Source organism: Miniopterus schreibersii, assembly GCF_964146895.1.
Source record: "Miniopterus schreibersii genome assembly, chromosome: 9".
Lineage (NCBI taxonomy): Eukaryota > Metazoa > Chordata > Mammalia > Chiroptera > Miniopteridae > Miniopterus > Miniopterus schreibersii.
In genome coordinates, this window is record NC_138118.1 from 9,261,305 (window position 1) to 9,279,830 (window position 18,526).

The 18,526-nt window shown below is 45.7% G+C and overlaps 1 protein-coding gene across 2 annotated transcripts in view; it reads left to right on the forward strand.

Moving 5' to 3' along the window:
- Positions 1 to 18,526, forward strand: part of KIAA1549 — a 110,019-nt gene that overhangs the window by 36,928 nt on the left and 54,565 nt on the right. For both annotated transcript variants that reach the window (XR_013999544.1, XM_081147057.1), the window contains exons 2-6: positions 7,817 to 10,525; positions 13,205 to 13,293; positions 14,288 to 14,465; positions 15,698 to 15,828; positions 18,258 to 18,441. Coding sequence is in view for 1 of the 2 variants with exons in the window: in XM_081147057.1 (XP_081003183.1) it covers positions 7,817 to 10,525; positions 13,205 to 13,293; positions 14,288 to 14,465; positions 15,698 to 15,828; positions 18,258 to 18,441 (3,291 nt within the window). In the remaining variant the exon portion in view is untranslated. The remainder of the gene's footprint in view (positions 1 to 7,816; positions 10,526 to 13,204; positions 13,294 to 14,287; positions 14,466 to 15,697; positions 15,829 to 18,257; positions 18,442 to 18,526) is intronic.

The following is an 18,526-nucleotide window of genomic DNA, read 5'->3' on the forward strand; positions in this document are numbered from 1 at the left end:
AGGGGTCAATGGGCCCAAGAGGCTGCATTTCTGAGAAACTCCCAGGTGCTGCTGCTGGTCTATGGGCCACACTCAGAGTGACAAAGTTCTAAAAAACCCCACTCTAATCTAAACCATCTCAAGCTTCAATTACTGTGACCATATAACTGATCTCTCCACATCTCCTCTGGCCCCCATTAACCTGTTCTCTGCACTGCAGCAGGAGGTGATACCGTTGTGATTAGCTAGTTATTAATAACAGGAAAGGAGCAAAGAGGGAAGCCAGACATTATAGGCAAGTCGTTTGGGCAGCTTCACCAGGAAGCTGCAATTTCACACTCCTCAGGGAACAGCGGCCTATTCCCTGCAATACATCAGGAGGAGGGATCCAACAAAGGGAAGATATACATATACCCAGTAAAGGTGGGGGGACTAGGGAAGGTACTTGCCTGTCAAACAAACCTGGGGACAGACGATGGTTGGCCAGAATGGGCGTGGCCACTGCAAGAGCACAAAAATTTGGGACTACATAATACCCTGAAAAAGGAATTCGCTGTCTTCTTGTTCTGTTCCCATGCATGCATGAATATCTGCATACATGCTTCACACATATTGCACACACACATATATGCAGACAAATACACATATACAAAAACACATACTTATAAACTGGATGATGAGAATTCAGGTGTTTTTTATATTATTATTTATATACCTGGTAAATATAATTTTCTTTTTTAATTTTATCCCTCCTATACCGTCTTCCACCTTCCCTATCCCCCTCCCCCTTTGGTACTCACCATGGTGTTGTATGTGTCTATGAGTTTTTTCCTTAATCCCTTCACCTTTTTCACCCAGCCCCCAATTCCACTCCCCTCTGACAGCTATCTGTAGGTTCTCTCTAATTTTATAGTTTTCTTATCTATTTGATATTTGATAATAAAACCAGTTGGAAGGAAGAGTAACCTGGTAGAAGGTATTAGTTAGTGCACAGCTGGGGTGGGAGAAAGAGAGGGAAGAAAGACACTATTTTCTAAACCAGGAAGAAAAATGAAGAAATGGGGAAGGGTGGTTTTGATAATGGCAGTCACTGAAGTCCCCTCTTAGGACAACCTGAGAACTAGAAGCAGAAGGAAAGTTCCTAAAGAGTTGCCAAAGCGGGTAATGGTTGAATGATCTGACCAGCGGCCTTGTGTTTCTAAACTCGTAGGAACTCTAAGGGCCCTTGTTTTGTGGTAGGTTCACTATCCACAGAGAGTGGAGATGACTCATCACATTTTGAAAACTCCACAATTTAGCAAAGAAGCAAAAATAATGGTTCTGTTTGAACTAAAGCTCTTTAGAGATTTTTGATTCCGCTGTCCCTTGGGTGTTGCAGGCCAGCCCTCAGAGGGTGTTTTGTTCTCCGAGTGCCCATGTCTGCAGCTGCGAGCTGTCCCCAGGTGGACGGTGGGGCCTCACAGCTCAGAGGTTTCAGTGACAGAACTGAGCATGTGCTCTCAGCCACATTATAATGAACATAACATGTTTCAATGTAATTTCTTCACTAGCAGGTTTAATGAAATGGACTAATTTGACAACATGGGGTGGTGTGAAGTGTGTTCAACCTCTGAGTACTTATGAACCTGCCTTTGTAGGCTGGCTCTGCTCAGTGCTATTTTAAGCAAGTCTGCTTAAACTCTTTGAGCCTCTTTTGCAATGGGAGGGGATTGGCCACGGTCTTAAAGGATTCATTCAGCTTGAGAAGTCCATGATTCCCTGATTATTATATTTAGGGGAGATTTTTAAATAGGAAAATATGACAGAGTTCAATAAAACACCAAATTATCTTGCATGTGTAACACCAAGAAGTTCCTAGGGACAGGCATCTCTCTTTTTATAAGTTTTAGAAAAGCTTTATTATATATTACATAATAAAGCTTATATATAATAAAGCTTTATTTTTATTAATTTTAGAGAGAGAGAGAAACATCGATTTGTTGTTCCACTTATTTATGCATTCATTGGTTGATTCTTGTATGTGCCCTGACCAGGGAGCGAACCCGCAACCTTGGGTGGTATCTGGATCATGCTCCAACCAGCCGACCTACCTGGCCAAGGCCTATCGTAAAGCTTTTTAAAGACTTTTAAAAAGTGATATTATATATTACAAAGCTTTTAAAAAATGCTTTATATGTGTAAAATTTAAAAAAATTTATTTTTTAAATTACAGCTGCCATTCAATATTATCTATATTTTAAAAATGATTTTTAAGAGCAGTTTTAGGTTCACAGCAAAATTGAGGGGGAGGTGCAGAGATTTCCCATGTGCCCCCTGCCCCCACACATGCTCGGCCTCCTCTGTGATTACCATCCCCCATCAGAGTGCTATGAACCCACATTGACACAGCACTGTCACCCGAAGTCCCTAGTTTACCTTAGCTTGGAGTTCACTCTGAGTGTTGTGCATTCTGTGGGTTTGCCTTGTGAGTTTCTTTTTTTTAAAAATATGTCTTTACTGATTTCAGAGAGAGGCAGGGAGAGGGAGAGATAGAAACATCAATGATGAGAGAGAAACATCATTGATCGGCTGCCTCCTGCCTGCCCCCGACTGGGGATGGAGCCAGCAAGCTGGGCATGAGCCCTGACCGGGAATCGAACCGCGATCTCCTGGATCCTAGGTCGATGCTCAGCCACTGAGTCATGCCCTGCTGGGCTGCCTTGTGAATGTCAGTCACTGTTCCTCAGCCTGGCAGGAGGGCACTTCCTGCTCAGTTGCTGTGAAACGGCGTGGCAGGCACCTAACCCAGGGCGAGGTGTAAGGTAGGCACCCAGAAAGCATGTGTTGTTGTGGTCTCCACGGGAGAAGCCTCAGCACTTGCCATTCAGAGTGTGTTTGCAGACCTGCCCACCCTGGGAACAGCATAAAAGCTCAGCGCCCACCCCAGCCCCGATGGACACCACCTGCATTTAAACAAGGTCCCCCCGTGTCACTTGTGTGCACGCAAAATCTGAGGAGCACCGGGATCGCCCAACACTGTTCCTTTCTTGCTGTCATCACAGAGGAAACCTTTTGTGTACTAACGCTTTAGAGCTTGAAAATTGATCTCCAGGGCTTGAAATTGGAGTCCCCGAAGCCTTTTCTGCTGGGAGAGGGACTCACCTGGGCTTTCTAGCCTCTTCCTGAATTAATTCCAGAAGTAATTCCCCATAGCATTTCAGCTGCTGTCTCTCTCCTGGGGCTTGGCCAAGAAAAAAAAAGCATCACAGCTTGGCACACCTCACTTTCTTAATTGGAAGTTTCAGAATTTTTCATCCCTTTAACCACTTTGTCTTCCCTGTTCCCTGTCCTTTGAAGACTGCGTTTATTGAATTCTAATTTACATCAGATACTTGGGTTTATAAATTAGCCACTAAATGGTGCTTTTCTTTGTTATTTTATCTCTTGCAGTCTTCCGGTGCACTTATAAATATGTTTCTGATTCATTTAAAAAGAAATCTCCCTCCCTGTTCAGATGTTATATAACAAAATAAATTATGTCATAGCAGTTTTAAAACAGACACATAAATGATTTATCCTTAGGAAAAGGTTCACATCTGTCTGCTACGTAGGTGGACAGAATGTTGATTTAATGACCTCTTAAATGTATAACTTCAGCCTTTACCGTAGAAAAGAACAGCTGCTACTCTGCCTGGTGTAATCAGTATCATGTTTGCTCTTTTGCATGCTTGGAATGCGACAGGTAAATGCAAAAAGCACATAGGCAAGAAATCCTAGAGTCAGGTTGTATAGAAGACAGCAAATGCTGAGTAAGATTGCTATGAAACAACTTAAAATCTCTAAGAAATGGTTTTCTTTTTCTTTTATTGTTCATTTTTAAAAGACATTACATAGAAAGGAATGTGACCCTTCAAAGTAAGCAGCTTTTATCTGGTGTAAGTTTGTCATTTTCAGATGCTAATGGAACCAACGAGAAATATTTTACCTATATCAACATATGGCTAAATATCATTTACAAAAATTTTAGTTTATATACACAAAAATCTATTCACAGAATTTGTCTTCACTCTTGATTTCCACCTCTGCTAGAGTCACAAATACCTCTGGATGCCCCCTTTCAGCTTCTTTATGATTGTAATACTCTATTTTAATTCTGTATTATACCTTTTGTAACCTCACGGATTACACAGTATTATTTGTTCATTTATACCATCAGAATTTGTTTAGATTTAACCATACTACCTTTATCATTTATTTATTCTCTGTTCCCTCTTTTCAGGTCTTCCTTCTGGGATAATTACCTTTCCTCTTGAAGTATAGCAGGTCCTCACATAACATTGTTTTGATCCATGTCATTTAGTTATAATATTGGTGAGATGCTGTAGGAATTTAACTCTTGTTTATAACTTTTAGCCTATGGTAAAACTGATACATTGTTTTTCTTAAAGCTGCAGAACCTATCAGTGATGTTGAGAATTATTCTTGTTTAGAGAGACTTCTCTACTGAGTTTTCTGTTGGTATGACCACTTTTTGCTGATCTGAAAATGTCCTTATTTTAACTAAGAGAGTAATGCTGTTTATTCAAATCTAAGATGTCAGGTATTTTGTACTTAGCATTTTAAAGTTTATTTCAATGTCACTTGGCTCCTAGTTCTGTGAAGTAGGTATCTGATGGTGTAATTGCCATTTCTGTTCTCTGACTGCATTTATGATTTCTTTTTGTCTTTGGTAGTCTGTGGTATGATCACGTGTGTAGGTATAGGTTTTTAAAACATTCACCTTGCTTGGGATTTCTTGGTCTTCCTGAATGGAAAGATTCATGTATCTTAATTAATTTTGGACAATTCTTAGTGCTATCTTTGAATATTGTCTCTACCCAGTTCCCTCTGTCACTTCTTTTTAAAACTTTGATCAAATGTATGTTGGACTATTTCATTCTATCATTCATGTCTCTTAACGTCTCTTTTTTTATATTTCTCAGTCTTTTGTTTCTCTGTGCTTTGTTCTTAGTAATTTTTAGATCTATCCTCCAGTTCACTAAATTTCTCTTCAGCTGTGTCTAAATTGATGTTTATCGTTTATTATATATTATATATCGAGTTTTAAAATTATTATATATTTTTATATAATATATATAAATTATATAAATTATTATATATTTTTTCTTTCTAAATGTTCTTTGTCCCCCCCTCCCCCAATTCTTTTTGGCTACTTTTCATAGTCTCTTGCTCCTTACTCATGTTTCCTGTCCCATCTTTATTCTTTTAAATGTATTAAGATACTTTTAAAAATATTTCATAATTCCAGTATCTGAAGTCTTTACAGATTTGATACTATTTGTGTGTTTTTTGTTTTTGTTTTTCCTCTTTTGGGTGGTTTCTTGACTTTTTTCCCATAGTTCCTTATTTCCTCATGTGTTTTGTTAATTTTAAATTTTGCAATAATTTTTTGGAGTTCTAGCTGCAGAATACTTTGATGCTTAGTTTGAGAGTGTGTTCTTCTGGAGATGATTTATGTTAGCTCTGATAGGTGTTGGAGACCTGGTCCACTTTCAGTTATGATTCTCAGCACATACTTTTTTGAACCATACAAATAGTATAAGTTCCAAACTTGGGGAGACTTTTTATAAAATATTTGCACAAAGTCAGAGTTGTAACAGATACTTTTTCTTGCTGTCCTTTGAGAGATGGATCATTTTCTTCCTAAGTCATGTTTTCCCTGAGACTCTGGCACTTCCTGGGTCTCTACTTTTTGGAGATGGTCTTCAGTTAGGTTCTTCACTTGTCCAGAACCAACGTTTGTCCCTCGTTCTCCCACGGCCTAAGCCAGCAATTTTCAACTGGTGTGCCACAAGACTTTTTAAAACACGCAATACTTGACTTTTTAGTTTGGGGCACTGACCTCTTTTCCCTTAGATTGTCAAATAAAAAAATGACAGCAGCCAACACAACAATAGCTGTCCGATGTGAATGAATCAAAATTATACCTAATTTTTGGTCAGATCTGCAAAATATATATATTTTTTGATGTGCCGCAGAATTTTAGTAATTAGTTTATGTGTGCCATGAGATGAGAAAAGTTGACAATCGATGGCCTAAGCATTAGGCTGCGTGGTCTAGTGTCCTTCTAGGCTATCTGGTGACTTTAGCATTTGATGACCTCCAATGTCCAGCTCTTGCTTTGCTCCTGTGCTCGACACATGTCCCCCTATTGTCTTGCAGGCTCACTCAGTCACGTAAGAGGATGTTTTTGGAGTTTTGTTAAGCATAATTGTTACTAAGTTGGGAAGGCTTTGAGTTTTCTAGCCTGCCATATTGCCAGGAATAACATAAAGTAGAAATAATTTACTTTTGAAAAATAAAAGGAGTGAATTCAAGATGATCCCTATACTAATTCACACACTCGTGTTCTGATAGACTGCCTGGGTAAGTGAGAGGTGGATGTTATGAGTCATGATAGCTGCTCAGTCCCCAGCCTGTGCTGCAGTGGACAGTACCCTGGGCCTTCACCAGGGTTCTCGGCCACCACGTGTCCTGCTTCTCTATGCGTTGTATCTGGATCAGAGGTGGAGACGCCTAAACCACTTATATGATCACGAGAGCTGTCACAAGGACAGAGAATACAAAAGTTTGAGAGGATGAGAGGATGCTTTTGGTACATGTTAGAACTTGGTCCTAAGACACCACTCACTCATTCATTTAACAGATGCTTATTGGCTCTTACTTTATGTAAGGGAAACAGATCAACCGTCCCTCATGAAGCTCGCCGTGTAATGGGCAGACAGTTGATTTCAGTGGGGCATGATAAAAGGATATGACAGTAGAAGCCGGGGAGAGGTAGTAACCCAACTTGAGGAGGGAGGTGGTATCTGTGCTGCATCTGCAGGACCAGTAGTCATCCATCATCCAGGTGTAGAGCTAGGGAAGAGCATTGCAGGCAGAGGGACCAGAATGTGCAAAGTACTGAGCCAGAGAGAATTTGGGTTCAGGGAGTTGCAGATAGCTCCTTTGGCCAGAGCGTAGTCAGGAAGTTGTGAGACTGAAGCAGTGAGCCGTGAGAGCTGAGCCTGGAGGTAGCCGAGGCCTAAATGTAGAAGGCTGTCTAACTAGGAAACTGTTGAACTCTCTTACCTGGGTGTGAGTGACGCTGTCAGAGTTGTCATGTTCATTTATCTCAAGAGCCAGCTCTATGGAAGAGAAAGAACATGGGCTTGGGAGTTCAGGCAGGTTTACATTCAGATTCCAGCTCCACCTCTGTCTGGGTGAGCATGTAATTGATTTTAGTTTACCTTCTGTGAACCTCTCTTTTTCCTGTGATAAATGAGAGAATGGACTAGACAGTTTCCCAAGGCCACCTCCATTCTGTTGGTGACGTTAGAAAGCAAGAGAAAAAAATGCCATTGTGGCCTGGCTGGCGTTGCTCAGTTCGTTGAGCGCCATCCCATGCACCAGGAGGTCGCCGGTTCAATTCCCAGTCGGGGCACATGCCCCGGTTTTGGGCTCAATTCCCAGTAGGGGGCGTGCAGGAGGCAGCCGATTGATGATTCTGTTTCATCATTGATATTTCTATCTTTCTCTCTCTGAAATCAATGAAGACATTTAAAAAAATGCCATTGTGTACATACACACAAGCTTAAGTAAGGCCGGAGCTCAAGTGTGTGACTGTTTGCAGTTGTTACCCTGACAGTAGTGCTGGCAATTTGTGGCTTCCAATGAGCTGTTTGACGTCTATGAATCGTGGATATTCTCAGTGAGTGGGTATTGGTTGAAAGAGTATATGTTTTTATATCCAAATTCAGAGGTGAGCAGTGTGACTTGCGTGGCCTCTCCACTGACCCAGCTGTTGTTTGCCTTGTAGGTGAGCTTTCTCCGGACCAGCACAACCTTTCTTCGCCCTCCGTGGAGCTCGCACTGAAGGAGAGCACCGTGCACAGCACTGCACACGTGGCCTTACCAGAGACTGCCCCAGGGTCCCAGCAGGGCAGCTCTCTCCGCCTCCTGTCACCTCCATCCGCCGCTACTTTTGTTACAGCCTTTTTTAGCCCAGGAGACCTGACCCAAAGCACAACAGATCACAGCGTCTTTGTGGCAAATTCCGTGGCCGCGACGAGCAACGAGGTGGTCATCGATGACGATGAAATGGATAACTTTTTGCCAGAAGCTCAGTGGACCTCCTCCCGCGTGGTTTCTCCCTTACAGTACGTCACAGCCAGCCCACCAGGGTTGCCCGAGGAAACACTGGACTCCGCGCCGACGCCATCCTTGCCCAGTGTTTCTCCACGAGATGAAGCAGTGACATCCGCCTGGCCAGGCACAGCACAACAACCGACAGCGTGTGCCGAGTTCCCCGGGCGCTGCAGTGCTTTTTGGTCGACTCTTCTCACTTCCGAGGGCATGATTCCAACCCCTAGTAGGAATCTGGTGCTTTATCCTACTGACCCTTATGGGCGCTCATCGAGCAGGACTTTGCTGGAGGTCGTGGCTTCAGGAGCAGGGGGCATAGAAACTCTCCTCTTTAGCTCGACGTCTTCAGTGCCTGAGCCGTTAGGCGATCGCATTACCCAACAGCCACTCCCCACCTCGGCGGAGGTCTCAGTGCCTCCAAAGGATGTTCTGGTCCCAGGTGCAGACGGATACCCCGATGTGACCACTGTGTGGAGTCGGAGCCTGAAAGAAACCATGTCTCCAAGCACATCTCCTGCTGCAGCTGCATCACAGGCGGCCCTTGCTTTCAGGAGCAGCAGCCGCAGCGTAAATCCAGCTCTGTTTTCAACCCCTCTTGCGTTTGTGTCCTTTCCTGTTCCATCGGCCGACGTTTCCTATGACCCCGTGTTTTCCGGCAGCTCCAGGGAAGCGCCCCAATTGCCTGGCAGTTCAGTGGCCCCAAGTCATGCGGACGACACTCCCGCCTGGAGCCCAGCGCCTCCGCTCCGACCGTACACGTGGTGCGTGTCCTGCACCGCGGTGTCACCGCGGCACGGGCTGTCCACCAGCCTCATGGAGAAAGACATGGGATCGGGCGACGGGGCCGAGACCATGACCCTATTGGAAGCGAGCAGCATCTCTCCTCCCCCGAGCAGCGTAGTCGCCGACTTCTCTGAATTTGAGGAAGATCCTCAAGAATATAACCGACTTTTCCCCTCAAGACCAATGGTTCCGCTGTCTTCTCGGTCCGTGGGAACCTCAGAAACAAGCACGGGCCTTGCAGCTGCGGTGGACGTGAGTAGCGCCGTGACCACACACGCGTATCCTTCCCACGGCCGCCCCTCCCTGCCCCTGTCACTCGATACTGCGTCCTCCGGCTCCTTCTCTGCCATTGAAACTCAAGCGCCGCCGTCCAGTGTGACAGCTGGGTTCCCCTCGGCCAGCCCCGGGGTCCTCCTCGACTCATCTTTCTCCGTCTCAGCAAATGGAAACTCGCCATCGCTGGCTACCAGGGACCCAACTCTTTCCCCATCTTACGCTTTGGAGCCTTCGGTGGAGGCCTCACTTTTTCCTGACCGAGAGCCCTCCAGCTGTTTTCAGCATGAAACCAGAAGCCACTGGGAGTTTGCTTCCAGCTTCTTCTCAACTCCCCCGCTGGAGGCCGGCCGCTCGGTCCCGTCACCTTCAGAAACACTTGCGGTCCCACCTCTCACGTCGAGCGATTTGTCAGCGTCCATTTCTCAGGCCTCTTCCACCCTGGTCGAGACACTTACGTTGTCCGACTCTCTCCATCTGCAGCCACCTTGGCTCTCTGTCCCTAATTCCACAAACCTTGACTTTTCTCAGCTCTGGCCCAGCTCAGACCTCCTTTTAAATGCATCCACTTTTCTGCCTAGTTACTCAGAAATGCCACCTCTCTCAGGCTTCTCCTCCGAGTCTCCCAAGCTCTCTGGAGCATCAGCAGTTTCGCTGACAGATTCCGAAGCTCACTTTACCTCAGCTCTCTCGGAAACTACCTCTTCCTTTGAGTCTCCGCTCACGTCCTACGAATCTGCAGTCGCCACGCCGGTGCCCTCCGGGTCGGAGCCCCTCCTGGACGTTTTCACCGCTGGCACTCACTCGATGTCACTCTCGACTGCCTTTCACACGACACCCACTCTGACGGAATCATCTCTCTTTTCAACTCCAGCGTCTTCCGATGGCGATATCAGTGCTCTGGGTGATCACACGTCTGTCTTACCCTCTCTCTCCAAAGTCGTTCCTACCACCGCAGTATTGGTCACCGCCGTGTCCCTGCCGCCAGCATCCTCATTTGTTTCTGAAGTGGCCCCCTCACCGGTACCTACAGACCCACTGTCTGTGGGCCCATCTCTCCCACGCACAGAGTCCCCGATGAGCACCTCCAGGGAGCTGAGCGCGTCTCGTACCAGTGCCGCCCCCGACCATGCTGCGGACACCGTGCCGAACAGCGTACCCCAGAGTCAGAATCCCCCCGAGAGCAGCACGGCTCTTCCCTCGGCACCCCTTCATCCGGGCCCCACCTCCGCTCCCGAAGCCGTGGTCACTACTCCGGCAGTGGTGGCCACCAGGCCGCCGTATGTGTGCGACATTACAGTTCCTGATGCCTATTTGATCACAACTGGTAAGGCCCTCCTTCGTCGTCTCTCTCGGTTGGGGTGATCTTTCTAAGGTGCTGTTTGAAATGCTTGTGTGATGTGCGGCATCGTGGCAAAGAGTGGAGAGAGGCTTGAGGCCCGGAGATCTCCTGGGTTCGCGATCCTCACTCCTTTGCTGGCCACCTGTGAGCCCTTCAGACAGTCATTCGCCCTCGCTGAGCCTCAGTTTCCCCCACTTTAAACAAGAACGATACTGGCACCCACTTCATGGGGTTATTGTAAAGATTTAAATGTGCATTCATGCATATAAAATACTCAACCCAGTACCTGGCACGTAAGGAGCACCCCCAAAATACTGCGTAGTAGTTAGTGGTAGCAATAAGAACAAATAGAAGATTTAAACCTTAGAAGCCTTTGCTGGGATGTGTCTTTGGATCTCCCCACCCAGTGGGTGCTTAGGAGACACGGTTGAAACAAACCTGAGTGACTGGCGGACAAGTGGCACCTTCCCTTGCCTGTCCCACGAGACCGGAGGGCCGATCACGCAGGCCAGCCGTTCTCCGTGGGAGATGACAGGCGTGCGTGAAGGCCGGGACCGCGCCCATGTACTTACAGCACAGTGTTGGTGAGCGGCCGGCTCTGGGGGTTGATTTTGGTGGGGATGAGGGGTGGAGGTGGACGGGGGAAGAAGCTGGGCAGAGCAGGAGCGGCGTGGACGAGGGGGGGAGGAACAGGGAAGGTGGAGGTGGGAAGGAGAAGGAGGGTGCTTGGGCTTTGTCCTGAGTGACGAGGGACGTGAGCCGTGTTTCCTCTGCCCGCCACGGGGCTGCTGCTGCCTCCGAGAGGGCTGGGAGCAGCTGAAGCCTTCGCTCTCCTCACCGTGCCCGCCCCAAATGCGACAGCCATTTGTTAACCCAGGTGACAAGGAACTGTGGCGCTCGCTCGGAGTGTGCGTGGAGGGCCTTTAGAAGCTCTCCAGGATGTAGAGATGAATGACGTGGCCCTGTCCCTCCGTCCCTCGGTCCCTCGAGGCGCTTAGAGTCCAGTAGGGCGGACGCTGAGCCTTGTAGCTGCACTGAGAATGGTTGAAGCAGAGCTCGCTGAGTGACTATTTGGGATGAATCGGAGGTGACGTTAGAGGTTGAGTGAAAGGCTGTCATCCGAAGATGGAAGGAAGTGTCCTCCAGGTTGAGGGTGTGCGCACAGGTGGGGCGGTCGGACAGCCCCGGGACATTCAGCTTGGCTGGTCATTGATTAGACTGTGTAATGGGAGGAGGTAATTATGCAGGAAAGGAGGTTGGGACCAAGTGGTGAACTTCATCTGGGATTCCAGCAGTCCAGCGGGGACAGAAAAGAGTTTCTAATGGACAAGATACTTTTCTTTCTTCCTACACAGTTGTTACACAATAGTTACAAAGTGGTCAGTTACAAGAAGCTTATTAAAAGAACTACTGAAAGCTTCTTTATCTCTGGGATCCTATGACATTTATGATACTCACGGTTCTAATGTGTCTTTTAGAGTTTATTAGTCTACATATAATTAGAAACCATTTTAGAAGTATCTCTAAGAATATCAACCATAGGTAGCATAGATTAGCTTTCATGTATGACATACATTTAATGAGTTTGATATCCTTTGTTAGGGATCCATGTATTTTTCATAGCGTTTTGGGGTAGAATTCACCCATTGTAAATGTACACGTGAACAGTTTTAGTAAATGTGCAGAGTTGTGCAGAAGTATCCGTACTGTTACACGGTGTTTTTAATTTACTGTTATTTATATATATATTTTATTGTTGACAGTATTACAAATGTTGTTTGTTATATGGTATTTTTAAGTGGAGATGAATGCCGTCTTTGCTCTCAGTGATACTTTTGACCACAGGAAGTAATATCTCATTTAGAATCTTCATTTAGATTTTTACTTTTTTTTTTTTTTTGTAATTCAATATCAGAGAAAAGAGGGCCGGGGTGATTATTTGTCCTCTGAAAGGGTCCTTTTAAAAGGCAGCTCTGTACTGAAAGGGAGCGTGTTCTCCGTGCACCCATGACGGATTCTTAGGAAGGCACTGACCACACGTACCCATTGTGGGAGGTTGCCCTTCGCACACAGGGCCGACCTGACCCCAGGCCTCCTCAAAGCTCTTTCTCACCTCTCTTGGCTCTGGGGAAACCCTAGATATTTGGAGAAACTATAAGGTATTTGTTGATGATCTTTTCCTCCCAAAGATTCTTGGAGTCATATCCCAATGTTGCAGTTTTGGGTCTTACTCTGATCAGTTCGAGAAGGTGGAGGTTAGGGTGGTGGGTCATGGGGGACTATTTAGAGTAATGCAGCAGAACCTGAGTAACGTCATTTTTTATGACGTTTATGGGTTGCTGAAGGAACTTGACTCTTGCTGGACACGAGAACTCCATGCTCTGTCCCCGGGGTTGGCCACAGAATCAGATTCCTGCTCTCACCTGCGGAGGCAAAGCGTCGAGGGCTTTCTTAGCGTGTCGAGCTGATGCTGTGTGTGCTTGACCTGGTACCTTCAAGATCCACTATGTTCTTTTCCTCATTGGGGCCTTATTTACAAAACGAATTTTGGAACCGCTGCTACACTTCGGCACAGCACTGGCTCTGCCCTGGGGTCCAGAAATGGAAGGCCTGCCTTGTTCACAGTGACACTAACCTGCATTTGCTGGTGGCTTTGATTTGCAGTGCTGGCCAGGAGAGCTGTGCAGGAGTACATCATTACGTCCATCAAGGAGGTGCTGAGAATTCACTTCAACCGCGCCGTGGAGCTCAAGGTGGGTCCCTGAGGCTGGGGGTCTGACTCGGGAGCCCAGGTGAAGGCACAGTGTAGTGGAAGCCCTTCCTGACCCCAGACTGGGCCAGGTTTAGTCAGTCCAATCAGAGGGTTGTGTTGGCAGAGTTGGAACAAAGGGCCTCCAAGACCAGAGTTTGGGGTGATGACCCTAATGATTGTGCTTGATTTACCTGAAAGAACTTGGAGTAGAGTTGAAACTGGATTTTAGAGAGCGTGCATATGCGTGTTTCTGCACATTCAGTGGGATAGAGATACATTTCCAGATGTTCTGTGGTGGGCACTGTGCTAGTGTCTCCTCTCCCCTGATGAGCTCGGAAGCCACGCTTAGACCCCTCACCTTCCCAGTGGGAGCCACAAGCCGCATGTGGCTATTGAGCCTGTGAAAAGGGGCTCATCTGAGTTGATGTGGTCTGTCAGTGCCAAATACACACTGGATTTTATAGGCGTAGTGAAAAAAAGGAATGTAAAGTATCTCACTAGTAATTTACATTGAAATGATAGGTATCTTGGGTTAAGTAAAATGTCTTTAAAATTAATTTCATGTTTCTTTTTATGTTATTGTTATTTTTTTAATGTGGCTTCTAGAAATTTTATAATTGCATGTGGGGCTCACATATTTCTTTTGGCCAACACCGCTCAATAGAATGACTATTTCTTTATATGTGGGTTAAACACAGCAAACACATTGAATTCTCCATAATTCCTTATTCAGCTCATGTTGGCTCTTCTTTCTCGCCATCCTTGCTCTTGTAATTCTGTGCTGTTTTCGAGGATAGCAGATGTGTAAAAGTAATGGCTAAAATAAAAATCTGGCTGTCTGTGAACCACTAGCCCTTCCTGTAAAACCAGCTATTTATTTTTTTACCTTACTTTATTATTTTTCTACTCTGTACAACTTCCTGTTCATTTCATCGATGGTAATTCGATTCAGTAATTTGATAATTATTATCTTTTGTCATTTTTTATTTTTATAGGTTTATGAACTGTTCGCTGACTTCACTTTCCTGGTAACATCTGGTCCTTTCGTTTACACGGCAATATCAGTCATAAATGTGCTTATAAATAGTAAACTTGTGCGTGACCAGACTCCTTTAATCCTGGCTGTGAAACCCTCCTTCCTGGTGCCGGAGTCCAGGTTCCAAGTTCAAACGGGTGAGAACACTGACCACACAGTTGTTCTGACTTGTAAATTGAATTTCGCTCTTTTTAAAATAATATATATATATATTTTTAATTGGGGAAGATTTAAAAATATTTAAAATTTCAAAAACTTTATAATCAAGGAAAATGTCCAGCATATACAAAAGTACACAGAATAGTTTAATGAACCCCCTGTACCTATCACACGGTTTCAACAATTTTCAACTCCTTGTTACATCCATGCCCCATCCACATCCCCTCCTCTCACATTACTTTCTTTTTTGTTTGTTTTTTTTCCATTCAGTTTATTGGGGTGATGTTGGTTAATAAAATTACATAGGTTTCAAGGGTACAGTTCTATGATACATCATCCGTATATTGCATTGTGTGCCCCCCCCCCCCCCCCAGTCAGGTCTCCTCTGTCACCGTGTGTTTGACCCCCTCTACCCTCTACTACCCCCCACCCTCCTTCCCTCCGGTAACCAACATACTGTTGTTTGTGCCTGTGAGATTTTTTTGATCTTGTTTGCTCATTTGTTGCTTTCAGTTTTATAACCAAGAGTGAAATCCTGGTTCTTGACTTTTCCTGTCCGACTTATTTCTGAAATATTGACATTTGCGACAGCATGGATCGATCTCGCGAATATCTCACATTATTTTGCTATGATGTCTTATCATCTCATTCATAAGTATTTCAGCCTATGTCTCTAAAGATAAGGATTCTTAAACATATATAATACATGCGTGCGCATACACACATATACACGTATCCATATCTACATGCATGCATACATACATATCTGTCAATAATATCATCATCTCACCCCCTAAAATTCGCAGTAATTATTTCTGTCATATTTAACTTTTTATTGTGGGCATTTTCCAAACATACAAAAGTAGTGAGAATAACATATAAGCCCACATGGGCCCGTCACTAAGCTTAAAACATTGTCAACATTGTCCCAATTCTGTTTGATCTATCCCAACACGTTTTTTGAGGAAGCCAGAGTGTTTTAAAGCAATACCAGATGTCATGTCATTTCACCTATAAATACTCAAGAATTCATCTCTAATTCACATACATGTGAAATGTTTCAGTCAGTTAAGCATTTTCCCTTTTAAAAATGATAACGTCGCTTTGGCACCGTTGGTTGATTTAGGTTCTGTTTCTCTGTCTCCTCACTCCTCTCTGCTAGAGAAACGAGAGCCTCATTCATGGGCCTGTGCTCGCTGTTTTCTTTCAGTCCTCCAGTTTGTGCCTCCGAGCGTGGACACTGGCTTCTGCAACTTCACCCAGCGCATCGAGAAAGGCCTGATGATAGCTCTCTCCGAAGTGAGGAAGCACCAGCAGGGCACCTATAACCTCACGGTGCAGGTGAGAAGAGCACCGAGTGCCTTTCCGGAGGAACTCGCTTCATAATGTCTCGTTGGAGGTGCACGTGCTCTTGCTAATTCCCTTCAGTGGAGGAGGTCCTGTTCCTGTAGATCAGGGTTGATCTCTTTCCATGGCGTTTGGGTGGGGTAACCAGGGAGCTCAGATACGGTGAGCTGAGAGGAGCATATGCAGGAGATTCAAGAATGTTCTACAAAGGAACCTTATCAACTTATAGCATATCCAGTGGAGGGAGTGCCCTAAATACACTGTTGTTTCCTTTTATGGAATAGCAGAAAGGCAGTGCGTCCCTCTAAATCTGGGGAGTATAGCTACTAACCAAAGAACAGGCTGTGGATGTATTGTATGGAAACTGCTGCTGTTTTTATATTTCTTCAATATTTTTTCCTTCATATTTTTTGTTTTCTCTTTCTGGAATTCATAGTAAATAGATTTTGGTCCTCTTGGATTCACTTTTCATATTTCTTATTTTTCTTATATTTTTAATCTCTTACAAATCGCTGTTTTTACAGATTTTCTAAACTTTGTCATCCAAGTCATTAATTTACTCTTCAGCTGCATTTATTATGTTACTCAGCCCCTCTATTGAATTTTCTTTAAGCCATCACTTTTTTCATTGTTCTCTGCTCTTTTTTTTATTGCAGCCTTTCTCTGCAATGATGCAGCATTATCTTGCATAAGGATGTGATATCACCTTGAAAGTCTCTGAGGACATTAGAGTTTTTTAGAAGTTGTCTTCTGTGTGCTAAGTTATCTCGATTTTCTCTGCAGCCACGGTGCTGTGTCAATCTCGGTCCTTTGCTTTTGCGCTGTTAGTTTTCCTCAGATTCCTGGAGACGGTTGGTGGGTTGGTGTTAGGAATGAAGGAGCAGGTGCTTGATTTTTGGAAGCTTGGTTGGCTTTCCCCTTCAGCTGTCGAGTCTGTTTCCACGTCAGCCCTGTGTCCTGATGGGAGATTCAGTGGAGCGCTGGGCACTGGGCAGACTGTGTCTGCGGTGAGCTGCTTTCTGGGGCTGTCAGAGACGGGCAGACAGGGACCCCTGCCCCCAGTGCAAGGTAGGGAGGTGGTACCCCAGGATGGGGCAAGTCAGTGTGTTTTTCATGGCAGAGCTGCTTTTTCTTTCATTGTTTCTCCTCCTTTGTCTCTTGTGAGCAGTCTCTACCCACCTCCTTGCTGAGGCAAAGTCTCTTGGTCTTTCAGGCAGGAAGCTCACTGTCCTTAGGGAGCAGTACTTTGGGCTATTCTGGGTGGAGATGTGGCTGCTGTTGGCACCTCTGTGTTGGCCTGGGTGTGGCAGTTAGAAGGGAAAGAGGAGGGAGGAAATTGCCTGGGCTCTTTGGCACACAGCCTTTAATTAATTATGGCAGCCGGCTCTTGGTTCCTGTGGATCCCGACTGTGGAGCCTGGGAGAACGGCCCTCAGCTCCACTGTGGCCTGTGCCTGTGTGTGTGTTGGGTCTTGGTCCCACCTTTCTGGTTTAAAACAACATGATTCCAACCTTTCCATTTTCCAGAAATTTTAAAGGCCCTCAGGTTTTTACCCTTTCTCAGCGCTGTTGTGGACGTATTCCTCTTTGCTCAGCTTTATTGCTCTTTCTGTGGGATCTGGAGGGGGAGGGGGAGGGGAGGGACAGGACTCTAGATGCATGTGCTCAGTTCATCACTTAATGTAAAAAACATCTTCGGTATCCTGAGGATTTAAAGTATTGCAGAAGGGAACCAGGTCATTAAAGCCCGTTTACTCTTCCTTTAAAAATGTTCCCTCTTTTTTTTTTTTTTTAAATCCTCCCCCGAGGATATGTTTATTTATTTGAGGGAGAGAGAGAGAGAAACACCAGTGTGAGAGAGAAACATTGCTTGGGTGCCTCCTGTACACACCCTGACCGGGGGTCAAACCCGCAACCTAGGTATGTGCCCTGACTGGGAATAGAAGCTGTAACCTTTCTTTTTTTTAATTTACGGTTAATCCTCACCTGAGGATATTTTTTTCATTGCTTTTCAGAAAGAGTGGAAGGGAGGGGATGGAGGGAGAGAGAGACAGAGAAAGAGAGAGAGAGAGAAACATCGATGTGATAGAGACACATTGGCTGGTTGCCTCCTGCACTCGCCCCAACCAGGGGTGGAGAGTGAACCTGTAACCGAGGTACATGCACTTCACTAGGAATCGAACCTGTGACCGTTTGGTATGCCGGCTGACGTTCTAACCACTGAGCAACACCAGTGAGGGCTGAACCTGCAACCTTTCGGTGCACGGGGTGATGCTCCAACCAACTGAGCCACATGGCTGGGGCTAAAAATGTTCCCTGTTTTTGAATTTCGGTGAGAGAAACTATGAGAGGGAAACCACAGCCAGGCTTTCAGCGGAACGTTTTCACTGGATTTAGAAGCTGACTCCGGCTTCCTCCTTTCAGATCTTGAATATCACCGTGGGCTCTCCGCGGGTGGCGCCCCGCCGGGGCCCCGTGAACATCGTCTTCGCCGTGAGAGGCGCGCAGGGGTTTTGGAACGGGACCCAAGTGAGCGAGCTGCTCAGGAACCTGAGCGAGGTGGAGTTCAGCTTCTACCTGGGCTACCCCGTGCTCCAGATCGCCGAACGTGAGTACCCCCCCCCCCCCCCGACGGCGCTGGGGATGCTGCCATGGGTGTTTCGCTGGTGGACCTTTTTCTCAAGTGGCATATT